This window comes from Lycium ferocissimum, chromosome 8 (assembly GCF_029784015.1).
Source record: "Lycium ferocissimum isolate CSIRO_LF1 chromosome 8, AGI_CSIRO_Lferr_CH_V1, whole genome shotgun sequence".
NCBI classification, from domain to species: Eukaryota; Viridiplantae; Streptophyta; class Magnoliopsida; order Solanales; family Solanaceae; genus Lycium; species Lycium ferocissimum.
Genome location: NC_081349.1, coordinates 32,673,111 through 32,688,554, shown reverse-complemented (window position 1 = coordinate 32,688,554; position 15,444 = coordinate 32,673,111). Strand labels below are relative to the sequence as shown.

The following is a 15,444-nucleotide window of genomic DNA, read 5'->3' as shown; positions in this document are numbered from 1 at the left end:
AACGTCTACTTTTAGCCCGATGATGGTATAGTTCAAGGGATAAATTTGTGAGGTTTATTGGACCAAAACGGACAATACGTGTCATGAGCTTGAACCGTGACAGTATCCCGCACAAAGTATTCCACACGAACTAGATAAGTAGTTCAAAAAACGAAGGTGAGAGACAGAAGCACAAGCCAACTAGCTCTATTAGCTTGATGCAAGTGACGTCGATATTAAGCTTAGCTCATTAAGATATAATCCGTTGAAAATTAGGTTTTGGAATTGACTAATCACTTAGACATAGCATAGTCCAACGTAGCACATCTATCTAAAAGATTGGGCCGATTTGAGAAGCATCTATTGTCTATAAATTGACTCAAAACGTGGAGAAGTAAGCTTTTTTAGTTTATTTTGTTTGAAATGATCTTGATATATAAATTAACAAGAAAAATTTATTAGTTTGACTTTTTAATTAAACAAATTAAATACAAAAGAACAGATAAACAAATGAGAAATTTTTTTGAGTTGGACAAATGAGATTATGAATTATTGTTTAGTTCAGGTTGATCCACTCATCTTGAAACATTAGGTCCATTATAATTTAACTCGATTCAGTTTAATTTAATCAGGGAAAATGTATTCTAACGTGTTCATTTGACCACCATAGGTGCAATCATTAAGACACATACTTAATATCCTTCCTAATTCCCAAATAACCTACCATAGAAATAAAAGAGACTATCATTATTCCAACTCACTGCCCCAAGATCCCAATATGCACCACATGATCGAATTTAAATACATGAAATATACAGAATTACAGATTAAAAAGTTATATTTATATATAGAATTACAGATTAAAGAGTTATATTTTTTTCCTCTTGATGATTCCACAAGTTACTTATACTTCAGTATGCCATTGACACCTCATGAACAAGTAAGACAGAAGATAAAAGAAGTTGGGATGAGATTTTAGAAAATTGAATCAGACTTTTGTACTTAAGCCTGTAATATTCTTAAGAAGATTGTTGAAGCAATGTGGAAAAAAACAGAAGTATCATACGTTACGATGCGATGGTAAATATTCTTCAATTTCTAACTAGAAGTCTCAGGTTTGAGTTTTGAAAATAGAGTTATCTTTAGTAGGGAGTGTTTTACCTCCAAAATGTAACTTCCAATGTGAATTCGGATTAATCTGACCCCAAAATACATATCAAATACTAGGTGAGAAATCCCAAAAAGAAGTTTATGGGAAATTCTACAAAAATCAAGTAGCATGATGATTGTCTTTTATTAGTATTATTTTCCTGGTTGATCAGATCCAATGATGTAATTGGTTCATAATTTTTTCCATTGACTTATTTCAACTTGACAATAACTATTAAGTGCATCCTAGTGTTCATGGGGTGCGAAGATGAAGTTGTTTATTTTATTCACCACGTATTGGTTTGGTTTACTTGTTTTCTCTACTTCTACTATGAAAGTCATTTTTCTCATTTTTAAGGAATTCAAAGATTTTTTTATAAATATTTTGACCAATCAAAAATGAAAATGTTGAGCATTTTTTCTCCTTAACAAACACACCTAAATAAACCATATATAAATGCGAGTTTATTTCGTAGATGGTCACTTAACTTTCACTTTAATCACACTAAAATCAGTAACCTATTTTTTTGTAACGAAAAAGTCATTCATGTTTGACCAATTGTTAATCACTTTTTTAGAACTTTTGCAAATGTAGATCAAGCGGCACTGACAAATATTTCTTTATTTTCAACCAGACACCCCCCCCCCCCAACCCCAACCCCCAACAAATGTGAGACTTTCCAACGCAAATTTGAATTTAGTCAGCCTCCAATGTAGATCTTTTGGACATCGAATAAGATAAAAAAAATTGATAACAAATTAAGTACTGGAATTTGACAACAAGAACTTTGAAAACAATTAACCACGAACTTAACAAGATTACAACAACATACCCAATGAAATTCCATAAATTGGGTCTGAAAACTTAACAAGATTGGACAGTGAAAATCATACCAAAATTATGAAAAGAAAAAGGACCTCAAAGTAAATTAGAGAAAATGACCAAAAATGATCCCTTATGTTTCAGGGTAGATTCAAAAGAGCCTCTTAAATAGAGTCTGGAACCTAAATGACCCCCAAAAAAAAAAAAATGAACCAAAATATCCCAAGAAAAAAAACTGGTACTGAAGTATCCTTAACGCAGTAATTTACTGCATTAAAGGACTTAACTATAACGGCTCAGTTAAGTCCTTTAGCGCCGTAAATTATTGAGCTATACTGACTTCTATAACGCAGGAATTTCCTGCGTTATACAAGTCAATAATTCCACTGATTTTTCAGTATATTCTACTACCCATCCGTACTTGATTTGACGTAAAGTTGCATGGAACAATAATTTATTGCGTTATATGGTACTTTTAAACTCATTCAAACCTCATATAAAGCGAATTTTGGAGGAAAGGAAAACACAAAAATTCATCCAACTTCTAAATTAGTAAAAAATGGAGGATGTTCCAACTGTTAGGGTTTCTTTGTTTTGGGACGGAGAAATTATTTATGAGTCTAATAGTTTGCGTTATGATATTCCCCCAAAATACCATGTTAGGTTTCCACGTGACCTAAAATATTCAAGACTACTCCAAGCCTTGTATAGTGGACTTAAAGTTAGTAGGCGAGAATTTGATTTGACTGTAGTGGGGAGATATCCAATATCTTTTTCACCGCAAGGATTAGTTAGTTATGGCGTGTGAAATATCATAGACGATGTCTCTTTGACTGATTATTTGAAGGCGCCGGATGATTATAGGGAATGTATCACTTTGAACGTCCTTGAGATGTATGTTGAGAAGGCCCCATAAATCGTCTTGAAGTCCCAGCTAGAGCTCCTCGGGAAGCCCCAAATAGAACTCGTCGGGAAGCCCCGTCTAGAATTCGCCGGGAAGTTCAACCTGAAGTTGCTGCTGCGGAGCCTACTCATGTTAACACTTATCCTGACATGAGTACTTATGAAGACATTTTGAGGAGTCAAATATCTTTGGAAGCTTAAGTCAGCAATTTGATGGACAGTGGTAAATATTCATTTTTTTTAATTATTATTATTATTATTATATTATTATGATGTGTAGTGACATACTTTTATTATTTGTATGGTAATAGTGATGTTGATTGTAATTTTTGGGGTTATACACCTAATATGAATAATATCGGGCAGTCCTCTCAATCAAGATGGATAAATCAAGATGTTACATCCTTAACCTATCCAACTATTCAAAACGATGCTCATTCCTCAAGTTTTGGTGCAGTTGATGGCTATCGGTAGGTCTACTTTTTGAACATCAATATTATTATATATGATATTTAGTAGTTAAAATACTTTACTTTCTTGTGTAGGGAATTTTTTACACAAAATAAGCTCGTTGCACCAAATATGGATTAACCCGTACAATGTCGATCTTATCGGTAGGTCCATCAATTTTATATTAAATAATCTATATATTTTGATGTTTGGTAGTTAATATATTTTACTTATTTTCTGTAGGAAAAGACTTTTACCGGATGGTGTTGATTGTCCAAATTATATAGAATCATTATCGAGTGATAGTGACGACATACCTAATGCGGAGGAATAAGAGGATGAAGTCCCCTTTTCAGCAAGTGAAAGTGAGGATGAGGATAATATTAATCCTCAAAGTCAAGTTTTTATAAGGTTTGAATGAGTTTAAAGGTACCATATAATGCAATAAGTTATTGCGCTATGCAACTTTATGTCAAATCAAGTACGGATGGGCAGTAGAATCTACTGAAAAAACAGTGGAATTATTGACTAGTATAACGCAGGAAATTCTTGTGTTATAGATGTCAGTATAGCGCGGTAATTTATTGCGCTAAATGACTTAACTGAGCCGTTACAGTTAAGTCCTAACACAGTAAATTACCGCGTAAGTGTACTTTGGTACCAGTTGTTTTCTTGGGGTATTTTGGTTCATTTCTTCTTTTTTTGGGTCATTTACGTTTCGGACCATCTTAAATATGCACTGAAAAGTGTTGGTCCTTTAAGTTTGTCAATAATTAGCACTTTTAGTATCCGTCAAATATTTACCAAACTCTATCTGTTAGATTTGACGGAATTTTGCTACTCCATTTTTTAATATCTTTTTAGTGTTTAGTACAGTTTTTTGTGTTGCATATTTTACGATTTGATGAGATTTTCTTGGTGTTTATGGTTAAATTATCTTCCCAACGGCTCCATCAAACCTAACGAACATGAATTATTAACTATTTGAAAGAGACTAAAAATATTAATTTTTGACAAACTTAAAGAATCAAATTTATTCAGTACATACTTACTGGACTATTTTAAGTCTACCTTCAAATATGAGGGACCATTTTTATCATTTTCTCAAGCATGTTAGTACGTATTTTTATTGACAAAAGGAAAATCCAAACGGGGAGAACAAATTGCAAACAGACAGCAGAAAAGTCTATTCTTTTATATTAGCACTTCCTTAGCATATCATGCTTCCACTCTCTCTCCATTTCCTTTGAGTTTTCCTAATCACACACACATAGTAAATATTTTTACATAAATCACATCTTCTTCAGCTCCATAAATTGTTAATGCTTTGACTCCTTTTTCATCTATACATTTTTTTTTAAAAAATTATTTTATTACATAGGGGTAGGGTAGGGGAAGGGAAAAGGAAAATGCGGGAGGGATTCTGATATGGGGATTTGAGCCTCCGATAAAGGTGAAAGTTAATCGTATGGCCAAGTAGCGAACCCAGATCTACTTTTTCATCTATACATCAATACATGTATATTGATAATAATAATAATAATGGCTATGGAAGGAGGTCAATCTAACGTGACTTTTCTTTTTTAACCCTTTCCTCCCGGGAGCTCTTTCTTTTTTGCTTCCTTGGTAACTCGAACTCAACTGACGTTCTAAGCCACCCTTGACGTGAATTGTTTGGTGTTTATGGTTAATTTTTTTAATTGTTTCTGTCGATTTGATGGAGGTTAGAAGTGTTAAACTTTTGATAAATTTAAAGGACCAAAACAGAAAAGTTCATCTTTAAATGACTATTCTAAACCTTACCTCAAACATAAAGGACTATTTTTTTGTCATTTCTCTATTTTATTGTTGACAAAAGAAAAGCCAAAAGGGAGAACAAGTTGCAAACAGAGAGAGAGCATAGAAAAGTCATAAAAATATTCAACTACTAATATTATATTAGCACTTCCTAGCTCACACACACACACATACACAGTTGATATTTTCACATCTTGAGCTCTATAAATTGTCTTCACAAATTGCTTATGCTTTAACTGTTATTTTCATCTATACACACATACATATATTTACTGATAATAGTAATAAGTAATAATGGCTATGGAAGGTGAGTACAATTCATCAACTGAAGGTGGTCTACAAGAACACTCTTCTGCTTCACCTCACAAATCTCAATCTCCACCTCCTTCTCATGGTATATATATCTCTTTTACTTTACTATATTTAGATCTGCTCTTTCTTCTTTATTTCCTCTTTTATTTTAAATTAATAATGTGTGTGAATGAGCAAGTTTATTTTACACTGTTTATTTAGCTCTATTTGGTGTTTAATTTTATAATAATGTGGTTTTTACAATTCTTAACCTATTTTTGGTTGCAACTGTGTGAACATACAACATGAGCAAGTTTCTGTAGTTTTTTTTTTTTTTTTTTTAAAAAAAGGAAATAAAGTTGAAAGGTGAATGTTTATATTAAATGAGAAAGGAATTAGAAGCAATGGGTAAGGTTTCTTTTTAAAGGAAGTTAATTAAACCAAATAGGAAAAAGATTGGGTTTTTTTAAGTTGGGTATTTGAAGTTAAATTTAAGTAAAGATAGGATTTTTTTTTTTTCGATTTGGGTATTTATTTATTTATTTTTTTGGAAAAAGAAAGGAACTTGAAATTGAAAGGGGGACTTTAGTTTAATTGTAAAAGGAAATAAAGTTGAAAGGTGACTGTTTATGTTAAATGAGAAGAAATTAGAAGCAATGGGTGAGGTAACAGATTCAATAAAAGAAAATTAGGAAACCAAATCGGAAAAAGAAAAAATAAAAATTTAAAGAAACGTCTCATTGTTTCACACAGAAAAAATTTGGAAACTCAATATAGAAAAGAGAACATTTTTCAATAGGAAACTACCAATTCTTATAGCTTTAGGTATCCTTAACCTAAACCTATAAATACACATTTACTCCAAACAGGATAAGAATACCAATTTTGAGATTAATTTTAAGCACAATTTGCTTCTTGAAGAAGCAACAACAATAACATATCCAGTGTACTGGGGAGGGTAAAGTGTATGCAGACCTTACCCTTACTTGGAAGATAGAGAGACTTTTTTCGATAGACTCTCGGCTCAAGGAAAAACAATTCAAAGCAGTTTGAAAAAAGATAAGCAATATTAAAGTTTTTGAAGATAATTAGAGAATGGGAACAGGGAAGAAGAAGATACAGATTCAAAAAATCACAAAGGAAACATCTAGAATGGTGACATTCTCCAAAAGACGCAAAGGACTTTTCAAAAAAGCTAAAGAACTCGAATCCATGACGGGTTCTCGTGTTGCCTCTATTGTTTTTTCGCCCACCGGAAGGCCTTACACTTGCGGAGACGTTAGTTCTGCTATCGAGAGACACTTTTCTAGTAGTAGTTGTAGTTGTACGGAACAATCAACATCAGGGCTGAATTCCCATCATTCTAATTATGATGTTGTTGTTTCCGGCGGCTCCTAGGATCTCGACCCCGAGGAGGAACGGTCTCCGCGATTGGGTGGAGGGTATCGATGTTGAAAGATGTCAAAACTTGAATCAACTCGAGATGTTGAAGGGGCAGTTGGAAGGAACAAGAGAGAAGCTTTCTTCTATGGAAGATTCTGAAGCTTTTCAGGCTTTGTTTATGTAGAGTCGGCTCAATAAAACTAGTGGCGTAAAGTTGAAATCTTATTATAAGATTTTAAACTTATATGATTTATCTATTTATTGGAATTGTACTCTTCTATCTTTGCATCTTGCAAAGTTCTTAATTATATTTTCATGATCAATGTGTTCTAGTATCTTTTTCCAGTTTAATCGAATTTAGTCTTTCTTAAGAATTTTCTGATTTTCAAAGCTCCGAAAAATTGTAACTTAACTGGGATTAATCAAGGATTTGAAATTATAGTTAATAGCTTCGGATCTGCTATATGTTGTTTATTTGGTGTTTAAGTTTAATAATATGGTTTTAGAATTCTGATTTTGAAAATTCTTGACCTAATTTTTGGTTGCAACTGTGTGAACTTACAACCCGAGCAAGTTCATTTAGTTTTTTTGGAAAAAAAAGAAAGGAACTTGGTGACTGTTTATGTTGAATAAGAAAGAACTTAAAAGCAATGGATGAGGTAGCAGATTCAAGGTGACTGTTTATGTTGTTTGTTTGGTGTTTAATTTTATAATAATGTGGTTTTTAGAATTCTGATTTTGTGAATCATTTTTTTTTTTTTTTTTTTTTGGAAAAGAAATAAACTTGAAAGGTCATCCTGGAAGAAATTAGAACCAACAGGTGAGGTGGCAAATTCAAGTTTGTGTAGCTTTTTTGGGAAAAAGAAACAAACTTGAAATTGAAAGGTCATAGTTTATGTTAATGAGAAGGAAATAAGAAGCAATGGGTTAAGTGGCAGATTCAAGTTCTTTATTGGAAAAAGAAATAAACTTGAAAGGTGTCTGTTTATGTTAAATGAGAAAGAAATTAGAAGCAATGGGTGAGGTGGCAATTCAGGTTTCTTTAGGTTTTTGGAAAAAGAAATAAACTTGAAAGGTGACTTTTTATGTTAAGTGAGAAAGAAATTAGAAGCAATGAGTGAGGTAGCAAATACAAGTTTCTTTAGTTTTTGAGTTAAGGGTCAAAAACACACCTCAAGTATCACCTTTTTTGAGTTTCCTACCTAAACCATCACCAAATAGTTAGCAAACACACCTCAACTATCAGTTTTTTGTACCTGATAGTTGAGGTAGGAAAAGTGAACAACTGATAGTTGAGGTGTGTTTTGCTAACTAGTTGGTGATAGTTTAGGTAGGAAACTCTCACACTTGATAGTTCAGGTAGGAAACTTAAAAAAATGTGATACTTGAGGTATGTTTTTAACCATTAAGAAATAAACTTGAAAGTAGACTGTTTATGTTAAATGAGAAAGAAATTAGAAGCAATGGATGAGGTAGCAGATTCAAGTGTCCATATCTCTTTTAAAAGAAATAAACTTGAAAAGTGACTGTTTATGTTAAATGAGAAAGAAATTAGTGAAATGTATCAGATTCAGTTTAACCTAAGTAAGTTAAGATAGAGGAAACAAAAAATGTATAAGGTATAAATATTTCAGGATTGACTTTGTGATTATAGACTAGCATATATAGTTAGTGATACGGAAGAGTTCCAAAACTAAATTAAAATGATTGAATGAATCATATCAGGACGAGTTCGTTTCTTACTGCTCAACAATGTTTTAAAAAAATGTAGGAACTTTCAGGTAAGCTTCGAATTGAACAACCTCCTCAAGATCTTGACTTGTGGAAGATAGAAGGAATAACGGGGATGTGGGGACTTGCAAAGGAGTAAACTTAGTCCCTGAGCATATGATACATTTGACTTGAACATCCATATCCTGAGTTTCTATTTTAATAGCATAAAGAAATATTATGTATAGCAGTTAGGACCAAAGTTAATATGATCATGTGTAGTACTTTGATTACAAATGGACTAGGCAATCAAATTCTTTCACAGCTGCATTCTGCCAGAGACGAATCCAAGATTTCAACTTTATGGGTTCGGATATTCTGAACCCACAGTTCATTTGATTTTCGGGGTTCATAACATATTATTTGTACCTATCTGAGCTGAAGCTACTAGGTTCAGTTGAACCCACTTGTTATACTGCACATCCGCCCCTGGGTGCCAAAGTTGACTGCATAGGCAAAAGTGCCAGTTCGGACGTGTGTGCATACGTTCATTGCTAGAGAATATGCTTTATAGGAGGGCTAACGTCTTCGCTTCAATTTCCAGAGGTCGCTATTTTGCAATAGCTTGTACAGTATATTGCGGGTTAATTTGATATTGAGGATGTTCGACATGGGCCACATCTGTGTCGTCCTGAATCTGTTCTGGTGGTGTTAAGTATACCTTTTGTGATTGAAGTAAACCCTAAGTTCCTCATCCTTAGCAGAGGTCTCCATTTAGTCAAGGGCATGCAGGATTAGGATGATGCGGTCATGAGGATCAGATATCTCAATCTCTTGACAGAGATTCTTTCTTTTATTTTGACGATATTCAGCTTCACCATGTCCCTGATGAAAGCATGCTGAACAGTATGATTGAAGGGGTGGACTTGGCCATTAGATCCAAAAAGTCGATAAGCTCTCCATCCCCCACTCCCTCCCAATCCCGCCCAAAGAAGAAAAGATCATTTAGAAATTTAGGAAGTTAAATAAGAAAAGGGAACTAAGACTTGTACTCTCAATTTTCTGTTTGTAAGATGGACCCTTTAGAACGAGAGTTGTATGTTTGCTATTTACTGGTCTGAATTCTGAGCTTGCAACCAAATGTCTTGGTGGTTTTTTCATTTCTGTGCAGTATGATTGTTTGCTGTCCTGACTCGAAAACAATTTTGGTTAGCTTAATTATGATAATTAACTTGACAAGCTTTTGTTGGTATAATTGATTTATTTAGTTTCTATTGGAAGGACGCCTTGACTGCTATAAAATAATCGTGATAAGTTTTTGCAAGGGTATAACCTCTCCTATGTCTCGAGATAAAGGATCATGTTTCATTTTTTTCATTTCCACATTTAGCCAAAAAAAAAAAACTGCAATTCTTGTCTATACTGTATCTCACTGAGCTTCATCAGATTTTGATTCTTATATGAAGCCTTCGCATTCTCACAATGCGCCGCTGTTAATGAGGTCGTTCTTAGTTTCCAAAGACTAATATTGACCCTGAAACACATCACCTTACGGATTGGATAGGAAGTTTTTGCTTTTGAAAAAATAAAAAAAAAAAAAGGTGCTTAATCTAGAAAGTGTGTCTTGAATATAATTGTGTAGCTGAGCTGCATTTTTCGACCATTATCAACTACATACCTGTGAGAAAAGAATTACCTTTTGATGCGGCAAAGCACCTTCGTGATACATCCTTACTACTCCTCCCCCTCTTGATAAGTGTTGTTTGGCAAAAGGACCCAACAAGGAAGTGCAAGTATGCACAAAAGTTACAAATAAAGCAACCTTGTAGGTTCAATAACATCATTGCTAATACTAATTTTCTAGTCCTCCCAGTTATTCTCTTTTACGCCAATTTCTTTTTTTTTTTTTTTTTTTTTTCCTTCACCTTAAGCAGCAATCTTGTTAAGATCGAAAGAACCATGTCAAACAGTGAATGGACATCATTCTTTTTGGGCATTCTAATCTTACATATATTTGTAGCAAGAAGAAATGTCTTTAACAGACTGAGACTTTATCCATGAAAGAATTATCTTTCTGCTACATTGTTTTTTCCTCATATTCAGAGATTTGATGGTCACAAAGTTACCTTTTGCATATACTTTTACACTAAGCGTCAAATGTTGCCTGATTGTTTTCTGATTGACTTGATTTTGTGATGATAGTTTGTGGTTAATGCGCTGTAATGAAATATGCCTCTCTACCCCGCAAAGGTAGAGGTAAGGTCTGCGTACATCCTACCCTCCCCAGACCCACTTGTGGGATTACAGCGGGGATATGTTCTTGTTTGTTTTGTTGTTTGGGCTGTAATGAAGTATCATGTATCTTATAGGTTTTGTACTTAACATGAGAATGTCTTTTTTCCTGCTTTAGGGAGGTGAGAATTTGTTTCAACTCTTTTTCCATTACTAGGGGTTATGCCTGTAAAGATGCCTGATATCATTAGATTGGCGATGTCTATAAAATTTCAATTTACATTTTATGATTCCAAGCATCATGTTTTCAGTAATTTGACCAAAATGTTTAATTGATTACGCCGCAGTACTTCATTCCCTTCTTACTCTTCATAGTACTGATGTTTCTCCTTTGTATTTGTTATTTTTCCAGACCATGAGGAGAATAAAATATCTGTCAAGTTCCTTCTATCAAATGCTGAAGCTGGTTCAATTATTGGAAAGGGCGGCTCGACAATCAGTGACTTTCAGTCTCGTTCTGGGGCGAGAATTCAGTTGTCACGCAACAACGAATTTTTCCCTGGTACCATGGATAGGATTGTAATGGCGTCTGGGCCAATTGATGATGTACTCAAGGCAGTTGATCTTATTCTTAATAAACTACTAGATGAGGTAATATCATGTCTTAAATCCCACTCTGTGTACTATTATTGACAGATGGCTTGAGAAAACTATCTTGTTCCAACTCAGAGTTATGTTGAAGATGGTGGTGATGCTGACCTGCGATCAAAAGTTAGACTAGTTGTGCCCAACAGCTCTTGTGGTGGAATTATTGGGAAGGGAGGAGCTACGATAAAGTATGAAACTTTCCTCATTTTATGTCCTAGTATAAGTATTTAGCTTGCTCCCCCTCCCCCCAAATACGTTACTCCTGGAAATTGATGCAGGTTTCATAGTCTCATAACTCATTTAACATAACTAGCTCTTCCACCAAGCAAATATTACTGATTCAGAGATGCTTGATTTTGATTCTGATAATGTTATGTGACATAATCAATCTGAATTTGAGTATGCAATGGCATAGCCTTGTGCTGGAATGAATTAGCTGATGTTCCATTTTCGCTTTTAAGTTTATGACTGGAAGTTTGATCAACTGTGTGAGCCATGCAAGCATTGCATCCTAGTTTGTTACTGCTTTAAAACAAATTATATATGCCATTAGAAGCTCTGGTTCAATTCTTCTTGTTGATCTGACTGGGTTCCTTGTCCCATGTGACTGGCTGAACTCTCTGGGTTCATGTGTTGGTACCCCATTCCAGACCAGGATGTTGTCAATGTGTAACATGTGAGTCTGGTGGGAATAAATGGTTGAAGTTGTCTGTTATTTTATGTCGTGCTTACGACTTTCTCTTGTGCAAAGTACATTGTTCGGGGAGGTTCCTATTCACCACAGATTTTCAAAAACCTAAGGCATCGAGGGTCCTCAAGAAAAGTTAGGATAAGAACCATACAGTTCATCTGCAAATTGAGGGACTATTATACAGTGTCATCAAAGGCGAAAGGCAAAAAGAAGCGTCAAATTATATATTGGAGCTTTACGGACAAGACACAAATAAAGCATGGGTTATATGGACAGAAGAAGGGAAAGATAAAAATCTATTGTAGTACAAGAATGATAATTATAAACCAAAATATGGACAGAAGAATTGAAAAAAATAAATAAATAGAATTTGGTGAAAAAAAATATGAAACATATAGTGTTTAGTGTCACTCTATTCAAAAAAAAAAAAAAAAAAAAAAAAAAAAAAAACAACGTAGTGGTGAGGTTCGTGCCTTAGCGCTTTGGTCCTGCAATGAACCAATACATAAGCTACTCCAAATGCACATCATATTTTGCACTAGCTTTAGGGCTCAAGCATGCCTTTGGAAAAATTATATGAAAGTGCATTCTATACTTTAGTGTGATAGTGCATTTTGAACTTCATCTGCAACCAAAATTATATAAAGGAAACACATTATACTATATTTCCAAATACAATTTTGAGATGCAGAATAAAGATGGTTGATGAAATCATCAAATTAGTGTTAACATAGATGGTTTTCTTTTACAGGTCATTTATTGAAGACTCTCGGGCTGGCATAAAAATATTACCTCAGGATGAAAATTTTCCAGGACTGCATGATAGGTTAGTAGTAGTGATTGGAACTCTAGGGGAGCAGATGCGGGCTATTGAATTGATTCTATATAAGTTGGCTGAAGACACTCATTATATACAGAACATGAATGCTCCTTTTCCCTATGCAGGTATTATTCAAATTTAAATAGTTTGTAATATTTCCATTTAAGTGATAGCTCAAGAGGTATAGGATTTGTTCCTGTGTCTTAATCATTATCTATGCTTGTAATTACTTGTGTCTTGTCTGTCGTACTTTCTACAACATTTATGACCATCTCTTCTGTAATGTTTTCCGAGCTGTTCGGTGTTCCATTTAGGAGATCATTGTAGTAGTTGACGCCGCATTTTGCAGTTTTTATTTTATTTTATGTCATATTCTGATACCTAGTTCTACTTCTACCGCTCCCTATTTTCTTAGCAGCTTATGCTAACATGAACTATGGACCACCAAATGGAGTAATTGGAGGGAGATTTCCAAATAACAGATATCAGAACATGGGCCAGTTTAATTCTGTGAGAACACCTTCTGTTTCCCCTAATGCTTTTGACTGGGGGTTTGGAACCCGCTTTCGCTTGAAGTCAACTTGTTCTTTTTCTTTGTATTGGTGTTGGAGCTGATAATGACAATATTCTTATCATGTTATTTTTTCAGAACTGTCAGATTTTGTTATCAGTTTTCACCTGTTCTACTTTGGTGTTTTTGCAGGAAGATAGGAACAATTCTGTTACTATTGGTGTTGCTGATGAGCGTATTGGTTTAGTGCTTGGCCGGAACGGAAGGAGTGTAATGGAGATAAGTCAGGTGAGTAAAGAAGTTGTAATTTTTCCTGCCCTTATATGTTCTAAGGGCAGGGGTCGTTTGGTTTAGAAACAACTGATGCAGGGATTGCAATACAAGAACTAGCAGTGCCGAGATTGTAATTCAGAGATCATTTTTATCGGGCGTTCGATTTTTTGTACTAAAAAGGGGATACAACAACAACAACATACACAATGTAATCCCACAAGTGGGGTCTGGGGAGGGTAGAGTGTACGCAGACCTTACCCCTACCTTGGGAGGTAGGGAGGCTGTTTCCGAAAGACCCTCGACTCAAGATTAGCTCTTCAAGACCAAAAACAGGATAAAGCGATACTAATATTTATACCATGATTATTTCATCTTATAGCTCAAACCAAAAGAGTCCTAAGTATGCTGTGTTTGCAGGTAAGTGGAGCTAGAATAAAGATATCAGATAGGGGTGATTTCATGTCCGGTACTTCTGACAGGTAAGATTTCCTGGATTTATTTGTTTCTTTTGGCATGTTGACATATGGAGTATGTAGCTACGTTGCTTGGACTCTTCAAAAATATCGCCGGTTGCGTGTTGGATCCTCCAAAAGTAGTGCATTTTTTGGAGGATTTGACACGGGTGCCGCAGCAATTTGAAAAGTCCTAGCAACATAGGACTACATAGATACCCTACAAATATTTAAAAACTTCTGGACTTTTGCAGGAAGGTGACTATTACAGGATCTCAAAGAGCGATCAGCATAGCCGAGTCAATGATATCTAAGAAAGTAGCGACAGTTACTGAGACGCGAGAGGATGGATTTTGATCTCTAAATATTTCGTTTGTGATTTTCGTAATGGATAGCTGGAATTTCTAATTGCATATGGTGATTTTGGAAGCAGTGCTTGAATTTTGTTGAGTTTTGAAACCTTTGAAGCAAAAGCTTGAGGCAATAGAACTATTGGAATTGATTCAATTGGCTGAATATATGGTCATTTTATACAGTTGTAATGTTTCAGAGGTAACAGAGTTGAGAATTGTGATTTTTATTGGATTGGTTCTATGAATTATTTTTATTCCTTTATTTATGTTTTGTAGAAGAAATGATCATTGTCATCAATATCAGCATCTGTTTCAGATTATGCATCAATTAAGCAACAATATATGAGACACTTCACACACGCACGCACATATAGTTCATAGGTATATGTCGATGAGAAGTAAGATTTGAAGAGATTTTCAAGAGTTTGGTAGCACTTAGCAGTACTTTTTATTGCTTCCTTTCTTGTGAACTTTCTTTACTTGGACCATTCCATTTCTCAATTGGCTGCTTTCTTTAATGGAGGACATTCCTCTTTATGACGGAGATGTTGGAAGGGGTGTTAGTTCTTCGACAGAACCAAGTCTTCCCTGGACGCAAGAATATCAAGGAGATTGGTCCGAGTCTCCGAGATTGAAAGAGCCTTGGATCAACTTAAATTGACCAAGGCCGAACAAATTAGCCCTCTGTATGTATCGTGCCTTCTCCACTCACACACACACTAAATTTGGGTGCCTTCTCTATGAGATGGAAGTCTCAATCGTGAGGGGGAGTTCCGCCTACAATAAAGTATATGATACACACACACTGGATGATATCTAGTAAATACGTTCCTCCCCATGTCTCCTTGTTTTTTAGCATAATTAGCTACCGGGTTTGCTATGACTTTTTACTATCGCCCACGAGGCTAAAATGCTTCTATTCGTTATACCCAACTTTGATTGATTAATCCATCAGTTCATCGATTATAGAAAATCTATT

The 15,444-nt window shown here is 34.7% G+C and overlaps 1 protein-coding gene across 2 annotated transcripts; it reads left to right on the top strand.

Annotated features, from left to right (window-relative positions):
• The first annotated feature begins 5,248 nt into the window (after nt 1–5,248).
• On the top strand, nt 5,249–14,727 carry LOC132068091 (protein BTR1-like). 2 transcript variants are annotated; one of them, XM_059461562.1, is made up of 8 exons: nt 5,249–5,495; nt 11,130–11,368; nt 11,447–11,553; nt 12,808–13,001; nt 13,292–13,386; nt 13,580–13,675; nt 14,078–14,139; nt 14,367–14,727. In XM_059461562.1, the coding sequence occupies exons 1-8, from the start codon at nt 5,396–5,398 to the stop codon at nt 14,467–14,469; spliced, it is 996 nt and encodes a 331-aa protein (XP_059317545.1). In that variant the 5' UTR covers nt 5,249–5,395; the 3' UTR covers nt 14,470–14,727. The 2 variants fall into 2 exon arrangements, with proteins under 2 accessions (XP_059317545.1, XP_059317546.1); XM_059461563.1 differs by having other exon boundaries at nt 5,253–5,495; nt 13,295–13,386.
• Nucleotides 14,728–15,444: the final 717 nt, after the last annotated feature.